At 41.4% G+C, this 9,982-nt stretch overlaps 1 protein-coding gene across 2 annotated transcripts in view; it reads right to left on the bottom strand.

The window, feature by feature from the left end:
- Nucleotides 1–8,135: 8,135 nt before the first annotated feature.
- The window catches only part of fgf11a (fibroblast growth factor 11a), a 64,892-nt gene continuing 63,045 nt past the window's right edge, over nt 8,136–9,982 (bottom strand). For both annotated transcript variants that reach the window (XM_028429225.1, XM_028429226.1), the window contains exons 4-5: nt 9,192–9,390; nt 8,136–8,656 (exon numbers count right to left, since the gene is read on the bottom strand). In XM_028429225.1, coding sequence (XP_028285026.1) covers nt 8,514–8,656; nt 9,192–9,390 — 342 coding nt within the window. In that variant the 3' untranslated portion in view covers nt 8,136–8,513. The remainder of the gene's footprint in view (nt 8,657–9,191; nt 9,391–9,982) is intronic.

Below are 9,982 nucleotides of genomic sequence, written 5' to 3'. Positions count from 1 at the left end.
CCAGGTTTATAATAAAGTGGTTCTAAAGCTGTGGTTTCCCCCATAGGAGTCCTTGTAAGGCACTGATGCAGGTCATTACGTAAAGTGATGTTAAAGTTTTACAGTGGAGTCTTCTGAGCTCTACTGAATTAAATCCTGATGAATGCTTTGATTTTATAGCATGCAAAAATAAAATGCCCTGTGTGTCATGTACAGCTGACTAGCCAGATGTATAGAGGTGATACAGCAGCCATTATTCTCACAGTATAACGCTAAGTTGATCAAGCCGTTTAACTGCCAGACGCCGCTGTATTTCCTGAAGGCCTCTGCAGTATAACATCTCCATCTTCCCCTCTTTATATCCCTCCACTCACTCCCTCACTTCATGCCATCCGCCGGCCATCCGTGCCACCGTTAATTTATGATCCACTGTCACTGCCATTTGGTCTGCCGCCAATTTAATTACCATAGAAGCTAACTATTAACAGCCTAGCAGCCAGTGTCAAGTCACACGTCATGGCGGTGGACAGTGTATAAAGCTGCTGTTGGCAGTGAGTCAAATTCAAAGCAGCATAAAATATCACCGCTTAATTCTCAAGTAAGTGTTTAACTTAAATTGGATTGATTGTATTTACCCATGATGACGAGATTGATTTTCAAGGGGAACAATTGATGAATTGTAGTAATCAGAGCGCACTGAAAGATGGTGTTGATGTTCCCATTCTGTGTTTTACTCTAATTAAAAATGCATCACTGTGATTTCTAATTATCCTACAGAGATAAAGCGACCGTGTTTTATCTGAATTTCAAATTAAATGGTGTGTTTCTAGTTTAAGCAATCAAAGTACAGAATTTAACCTAAAGGTTTGTTTAAAGAAAGAAAAACCCAGGCGACCAGGCGCACGCTGAACATTTCTGATGGTGGCACTTTTACTGAAGTAAATTCCTTTTTCTACTACACATGAGCCTGAAATTAATCATTCCCAGTAATCAGAAATGATGATATAGTGGAAGCTATCATGAATGGCTAAGTCATTTGGGTTGCAAGGTTGTGGAAAATATTCAAACATGATACACTTCTCATCTTATTGACTTATTATGGAGACTTTTCCTGATTAAAACATTATAATTCGACTAGATGTAGCTCTACATAAAAAGGAAACTGTTTTACCTGCTGCATTGACCCTTTCATTGCCACTCTGTGCTCCACAACTTGGGTTGATTGAGGAGGAATGCCCGTGAGAGGTGAAGAGTGCACAACATTTTACAGCGCTATACTTATGACACACAACTATCTATGTATGGATCTTTAGATAGTTAAAAGAAGAGCACAATATTCTCAGTAAAGACATCAAGACAGAGAGGAGGAGACCAAAAAGGATGTGATGAAGGACGCCAAGGAGAGAAAACACAAGCTGGAGTGCTAAGTGTTGGGCTAACTGTTACAAACCGGCATAGCATCTAGAGGGAGTGAGAAATACATTTGTATGTCCTTGATTCTTATGTACTGAGATAAATTTGAAACCCAAGTGAGACAGGCTACAATCTGTAATCATACCTGGGTTATGAGTCTCTGTACAAGACATTATGCTAACTTTTCAGCGTGCCTCTGCCGGTAACTCCTGCCACTCCGCTGCCTTCTCTGTGCTCACACACTCACACACTCTGTGTTCACTGCTGACTTCCAGGAGACTGAAATGAAAGACAGTAACAAGTAACAAGCAGCTAGCTGCCATGTTAAACATGGCTCAAACTACAATGGGATGATATCAGATTGACTGTTCACATTGAAAGTATAAAGGCACATATTAACCACACCGACATCACAAGACCACAAAGAAACTCACTGGAGACCAGCGTTACAATCATACAAATATATTAGTTTGTTTTATTCAATTATATCCAATAATATGTCTCCCTTTGACTTTGTGTAAGTTATTATAGAAATAAATACAGATCATATTGCAAATGCAAAGACAAGAATCTGGGATAGTAGGATTGTGGAGGAGGAAGGAAGGAAGGAAGGAAGGAAGGGAGGGAGGGAGGGAGGGAGGGGTTAAGGAGTTAAAGGGGTCAAAAGAGTAAATATTGGGGTTTCTTTGAAGGTGTCCAGTAAATGATTGGCGCATGCATGCTTGTAGTCCCCGCCCGTCTGTGATCCTTTTTACTTTAAAACCCAGGAGTTTCAATTTCCGATGCAAAGTCTCAGGGCTCCCTCGCACAGTCCCATCTTCCAAGGTGGATCCATGGGTTTGAATGGTAGTTGTGTTCTTCCACTTCACCTGCAACTAGGGGGAGTTACTGCACCCCAACCACATTTGCATGGATATATTTATATATATTTATATATAGATATATTTCTTGCTCCCCGTTTGAATACAAAAATAGTGTCATTGTGGCTTTGATAACTGGAAGACTGAAGCACTCTTTTTGCATTTGGAAGAAAGAAAGTAAAGATTACGGTGATTCCCTTAAAAATCTTTCTGGAAGACTCACAATATGTCGGATCGTCCATGCAGTACAAAAAGAAAACAAATAAATAAATCCTTCAAGGATTGAGTTACACACACATAGACGATGTGTTTGTGTGTGTTTGTGGGAGAGACAGACAGTGAATAAGCAGTCCACGTGCTGCCAGTGAGTGAGCCAATTAATATCCCCGTAAAGAGATCGAAGGTCGGAGGTCAAGTCAGTCACGTCAGGTGTTTGATTGACAGGTGGATTCTGGGGCGGGGTGAGGGGGATTAAAAGGGTTCAACTTCTCTTTTTTCCATCCCACAATATGAGAATAAGAGACACAGATATGCATTTAAACAACAAAATAATCACAACACACACACGTGAACGAGGAAATTACAATGGAAACCAGATCACCTCATATCATTTCAATACAATTCACAGTAACTCCAACTCCAAAAACACACAAAAAAGAGTAACACTAAAACATGGGTGCTGCATTAGCATGTAAGAGGTGAAGTCCCTCCATCATCTGCCTGTAAAGGTCACCCCATTTTAGCCACATCTGCACTGACTTGGTGCAGGGTGCTATGTGTGTGTGTGCAATGCAGATGTGCCTTTAAAAAATATACATGAGGCTAATCTGTTGGTTAATGCTGCACAGGATGTGACATTAAGCAACTGGATTCCAATATAAAAGCAGGCGCAAAAAAAAGAGAGGGGAAGGCGTTGCTCTTTTGTCAGAGCATTTGCGCCTCCCTCTCTCTTTTTTTGTGTTTTCTGCTGCATTGCAGATGTGGTGAAGGGACTCCACCTCAAAGAAGTAACACACACACACACACACACTTAAAACAGCTCACGAGCGAGCTCACAAAGAGGGCAAAGTGTTAGAAAAATAAAAGCTCTAAAAAAACACGCAGTTGCTTTCTATATCAATAGGAATCCTTATTCTCCACACACACACACAGATAATGTGGCTGCACCTTGTTAATGGAGTTTATTGCTTTCTGCCCAAGGACTCATGCTCATTGATTTGGCCTCTGATTTATCCTCTCTCTCTCTCTCTCTCTCTTCACACAGTTCCATACAAAGCTGATGAGCCGTATTTTCCAAACACACATTCAGGCTCACACATTCTGCCTCCAGGTTAAAGGGAAGTTGTGTTTGCAAAAAGGAAGTGAAACTTCAAAGGGAGGCTAGTGAGGGCACAAGTTAGCTACACTACAGTATGTGACACATGCTTCTCTCTCTCTCTCTCTGAGTCCTTCACAACCTCGGATGACCCTCTCTCTCTCTCTGCAGCTGTAATTCGCTCAGTAAGCAGGGAGGGCCCTGACTCGGGAGAAATGGGAGTGAAGGGAGTCCCCGGGGAGAGAGGTGTGTGTGCATGTGAAGCTGAATCAGATTTACATCATTTAACTCACCTTCAATATCCACACACACACACAAAACTCGTCCATTTGTTCTCATATAAAAAAAAAATAGCGATGCCAAAGTCTCCTAAGGGCCGATATTTAATATTTAGAGCTGAATACAGAGACATTCATCAGCAGGTGAACTCAGCCGAGGTGGGAGATGGAAGGTAGGGGAGGGGGGTTGCTAATCAAACATGTGCTCTCATAGTCGTATTCTGAAGCCTGGAGACACAGAGAGGGAGAGAGAGCTAAGCGGGGACACACAGCAAAAAAAACACACACTAACTGTGGCACACACTCATGCAATCATGCAAACTTCCGACTCCACATAAATGATTTGAGTAATTCTACCTTTCTGAGATCAATAACACTGCAAACACAGGGTGACGCATATTTTTCACACTTCCTCTTTAAATCCCAACTTTTTTTTTTTCCTAATGCAAAAAAAGATGAAAACACATCATACACACTTCTTGCGGATTAGCATGAGGATGAGAATTCAAATAACAGTCTGCAAACTGGAATAAAAAGCTAATTTATCTGCGTACGCTCTGCAACACTGAGATACTGATGACTGATGCAACTTTAAGTGGCTAGATAGATCATTTCTAATGGATGGCATCTAATCGCTGAATCCACACACACACAGGCAGCATGACTATCTGGTAAGTGAAGTGAGATATGAATCCATCACTCACTAGATGTCAGTGTTGACTGACTAGAAGTGGAAAGAGCTTGGTTGAAAAAGATCATGGCTCTTTAAAGTCGCTCTAACGCATAAAATGGTCATAGCCCTATATACACTGCAAACATTTTTTTTTTTTTTGCATCTGGATGAGAATATGAGTTAACAGAAACTAATGCTGCTTTTATGTTGAAGGTTAAAGCAGCCATACAGTGATTTTTGTGTCACAATTCCAATGAGTTGAGAGATTCAAAAGGGGCAGATTCAAATTGTGGCAGGAGACCTCAAGATAAATCCCAAATAGTGGGATCCTACATTTCCCACAATGCATCTTTAATCAGAGCCTCTCTGCCTCTTAATAGCTTGCTTATCTTACATCTCACACATCCAGTTTGAAGGGTATAATTAATTAAAAATCCTCCTGCCTACCCCAGGCCTTATGAATGTCATAGCATTTTTATGCTAGATAGAGGATGGCTGCTAGCTGACTGCAGACAGTTGGGCCACTCATCTTTACAGTTGTACAGGTGAAGTCATTTCAGTTTTTTTGCTGTAAATTATCAAGTGGCCATTTGAGGAACTGCACTATTTGGCACATCCTTGTAGCAAAATCATTGAATTGCCGCTGTTTACATGCACTTATATTAAATTCTACTCATATTCAACAGTAATTTCTTCAACTAAAACCTTAGCCCTTAGCTCTCCTTTTTTCTGATTGAATTCTGAAAACAACAGTTATGACACATACAATAATAAATAATAAAATATTGCAACATAGATTTCCCAGCCCTTTAAAAACTTGTTAGTACTGTAGGTGCCACAAAAGTTGTGTTTGCTGAATTCTTCCTCTCCTCCTGTCTAACAATGTCTAGTCCCAGACAGTCTTAATTGTATTCTAGCAGGCGGGAGCCTCATTTAATTAAACAGCCGTCTAATTACTTTGCAAATAATAGTCAAACACTGTGTTCTTGATTTAGTGATCCATAGGGGGTGGCTGGTCAAACACACCAACCTGAAGGTCTATTTAACAGTTTAATTAAGGTCTCCAGTGCAAATGTGATGATTTAACAGTAGCTTGTGTTAACTAAATTAAAAGAAGTCATTAAATATTAAGGTTAAATCATCTGCCTTATTTTTTTTTACCTAACTACTCTCCTCGTTTGCTTCATCTCTCAGGTAGCAGATTACTTTGCTCAGCGCCTCGCCTCTGTCCTGATCCGGTTATCAGCTATTATTATTTACAACCACAGGTTCACGGGAGCAGAGGATTATGCATAGAGGGAGAAGTGTGTGTGTGTTCAGGGAACATGGGGCACATTACCATAATTCCCTCTTAAATCTCTTTTTTTTGTTCTGCTCATCATCAGTAATTATCCTCCACAAAAATATCCCTGTTTCCCTCCTTTGGTTGTTCCCTCTCCCTCTCTCTCTTACCTCCTTCATCATCAATCTCGGCTCTCCTCTACCTCCTGTGGACACACACACACGCGACTCCCTCGCTTCCCACAATACATACACATTAGACGGAAACAATTACTCTGCCTGGCATTTTGTATCACCAAACGTTTGATATGAAAAATGATTGCTTTTCATGTTGAATGGAAACAACAAATGGAAATGCACAAAACAAGGTCTCCTGAATGAGCAATATTGAAATATTAAAGATGAACATTGTTAGTGACTTTCTCTCTCAGGAGCCTCTAAATGCTGACAAATAATGAAATCAAACTAAAAGCATACACTGTTTAGAATCATCTTTCTTCTCATGCTATGTACTAATAGCTATCAGCTAGCTGTATATGACTTTGGTGCTTATTTTCCCTCTGATAAACTATGAGCTTTCAATAACAACAATAGAAAAAGGTACAAATAAAGAAGGCTTAAATTCCTTTTTGCATCAGATCCAAAATCTCCCATATAAACAATACAAATTAGTGGTTTGTCTAACAATGTGTGGAAGCATAGTGTTGCACAAGAAAAAGAAAAACTTAAAGGACCCCCTCCAGTTATTTATGAGTAAAGTGTGGGGGCATGTATAGTTAAAACTGACCCAGCAGAGACTTCGTCACTTATTTTGGATCTACCACAAGAAAATACTGCTTCCTACATTTCCCATAATGCAATTTATTAGCGTCTTTAAAAACAAAAATGAATCAGAAAGAGTAGAGATCTCAGAAGATCTTCATTCCTGCTAGCATGCTTGAGGCTACTTTAGTTGCAACATACCACACACTCGAAAACAATTGCATCTTGGGTAATGTAGTCAGCAGGTTTTGAAAGAAGCCAAAAACACATGGACAGTATCTCTGCTGTGCCATGAGGATATTTTATTCATGTCATTTAATTATTTTAATTTTGCAGTAAATTTTTGTGTAGTTTAACACAAACACAAATTAAAATGTTTTGTTTATGGGACTGTTGACATTTTTTTTATTCACCATTATCAAAATTATACTCAGTATGTAGACTAAAAGTACTTTTAGCCTTCATGCTGAGTATAATTTATGGTAAATGTTATATAGACACCAAATACTAAATAATTGCTTAGGATTTTAAGCAGTATAAACTCGGGATGCAGCTTAAGTATAGCCAATGTGCTAAATTCACCCTCAGGAATGAATACAATTAGGTACTTGGGTTTATGATTTTGAGGTTAAGTTCTTTTCTTTAAAACACTGAATTCCAAATGAGAATATTTCTAGTTCAGAGAGAGGGGTGGGGTTGTAATCTGTTAAATGTATTTTATAAATAATATGTCTGTGTATATTTTTAGACTGGGTGTAGGAGAGTCTGCAGACTCTGTGTGGGCCTTGAGGGTTTGTGCAATGCATGGCCAGCCACAGTGAAAAAAGCTATTGCAGTGCAATCACAAGCTAACAGAGTCAGCCTCCATCACTACCCCTTCTCGCTGATGATGTGCTCATCATCTCCTAGAACCTGCACACACACACACTCACTTCTGTGTCTGCACACACTGCACGAGTGCATTGTGTTAAGTCGTGAGACAATTTGCTGCGGTCATCGCTCACGGACATCAAGGAGCTAAAAGTGTGTGTGCACACCTCAATGTGTGTGTGTGTAATGTGTGTGAAATGTCAGTGTGTAAATGAAGTGTATGTGGTTATGTGGTGCACCGAGGGAGCTCTTGGCCCCTCGTTTAAGGGTCGAAAGATTCTGATCAGCCCCAGACTCCATTAACAGAGTCAGAGAGGATGGGAGGGGTTTTCTTGTGCTGCAGAGTGGAAAATTGAGTCCATGTCACAAACTAATCAAATCGTGCCAAAGGTGAATGGAAGAAGAAGGGAACACACATACATACGCACACACACAAACGGGGATGACAAGTATTCAGGCCATCTTGCAAAGTTGCTGACACACACAGAAGATGTGGGCTGAGCAGATGGCTGCAGAACTAAAGTCTGCAAGGGTCTCTGTGACAGCCTCACATACGCGTGGCTCTGTGTGTCAGGCTTACATTAGCATGAAACCCTTTAGGGAAAGAGAAACACAATGTATGTGCTGCAGAGGGATGGACCTGCCCGACGCATCCATTGTGGTAAAACCAGGAAGACTTTGCTCGCATATTTGGTTGGCTGGATATTGGCTAGAAGGCATGTGGGATTTCCTTCCAGCTGGTTAAACACACTGTGTTGGCATGCTATACAATGCTAGGCCACTGTTCACCTCTTCATGGACTTATTGCTTTTATATCCCAGGCTCTGCTAATAACAGAGGTTATTAAATAAGAAGTAGGGGGGGGGGCTGGTGTGAATGAGGGGTCCGTGAAGGTAAAAGGGTCTTCCCATTGGCCGGCTCCACTCTGCCTGAACCTGCTCCTTGTCACCAATTTAACACCAGTGCATTTGCAGGGGTCAGTATTACAGGCAGCAGGTGGGGGGTAGCCCTAAAAACCTAGCTCAGGTGCCTGCTGGTGCCCCGTTATCATCCACCCCTCCTCTTCCTAGTGTCTCTGAGCGCTAGGAGGAGGTGGTTTTGGTTTTTGACTGAGGGTCTTTCTTGCCATTCTGGAGCACTGGTGAATCACTGGAGGTCTTGGGTGTTTTCCTGGGTGGACTCTGTTCAGCAACGTCATGTAGAGAAGGCTCCCTGTACATAGCCACTGAGGAGGGAGAAGAAAAAAGGAGTTGTGACAATACACCAAGCTCATTTTTTCCAATATTTCAAATAATTCCAAATATTCTGCCTAAAGATTTAGATATAGAATTGGGCACAAGATCCAAAGGGGTGCAGGCATGTGGTGCTTTAAGCTCTTCTTTTAGAGTGACTCCAAGTCTGTCAACCACAGCATCTTCTACCAGTGTCAGGAATTTAACCAGACATATTATGCAAAATTCACCATTTATTTTCACTTTTTTATTTGCTCTATTGACCAAGGTTTCTGGACTAGTCATTCATGTTTGCAGCCTAACTTCCTATAAGTCGTTCTGATGCCCCCAAGTGGCCACAAATCATTTAATGCCTGAAAACTGAAAATAAACATGCTAGCTTAAAGAACAGTTTGTAAATAACACTGTTTCTAGGTGTTTTCATAGTGATAACACAGCCAAAGCTGCCAAGATAATGTGTCCAAATACTTAAAGAAAATGTAGCACCATGGACTCTGTGGGTCTGGAGAAGTGTGTACATCAGCGTACCTTCAATAAGTTTGGGCAGGAAGTGAGCAGCTCCCTTGGTTTTCTTGACGCGGTTTCCCTTCATGACTTGCCCATCCCGGTTGATTCCGAGGTACCACGCTCGCCCCGACTGGGTCTGTCTGTACAGGATGGACGAGTAGGTGACGTAGTAGTTTTCGAACACACACTCCTTAAACTTACACTCGGGCGTGAAGTGTTCCTGAAAGACAAACACAGACACAAACATATGGATCAGGTCAAAGGAGAAGAGTAACACATTTGGAGTGCTTGCCATTTTTTGTTCATCTTCACTATTATTTATGTATTTATACTCCGATTCCACTGTTTCAGCTGGGAATGGGAGGAAATGGGCTCCACAATTCATTGTGACAGGGTTACAGGAACATCTGTGGCTGCATGGACACAGTGTGCACACACACACACTAGCAAACTCAGTCCACATGCCTGGTTACCATACGGAAGAAGTGGTTTGTGAGCCTGGGTGCCATAACTCAGCTGGTTCAGTTTACCTGTAACAAACAACAATCAACCGGATCCTTCACCTCCTCCACAGTTTAACGACCCTGCTGTCGGCCTTCAGCTCACACATGCACAGACTGCATTAGACAATACGTCAACAGCGGGACATCCCTCCTCCTCCCCCTCTCTCTTGTTACAGCTCTCACATATTCCTTCTCCATCTCATATTCCGCCTTTCGTTCTCCACTTCATTCTCTCCATCCCTCTGTCATTTGGTAACCTTGTCGAGGAACAAACCAATTTGCAGGATTGATTTGGAGCCTTGATGTGAC

This window comes from Parambassis ranga, chromosome 18 (assembly GCF_900634625.1).
Source record: "Parambassis ranga chromosome 18, fParRan2.1, whole genome shotgun sequence".
Lineage (NCBI taxonomy): Eukaryota > Metazoa > Chordata > Actinopteri > Ambassidae > Parambassis > Parambassis ranga.
Note: the sequence above shows the minus strand (reverse complement) of the source record. Positions and strands in the feature narration are given on the sequence as shown.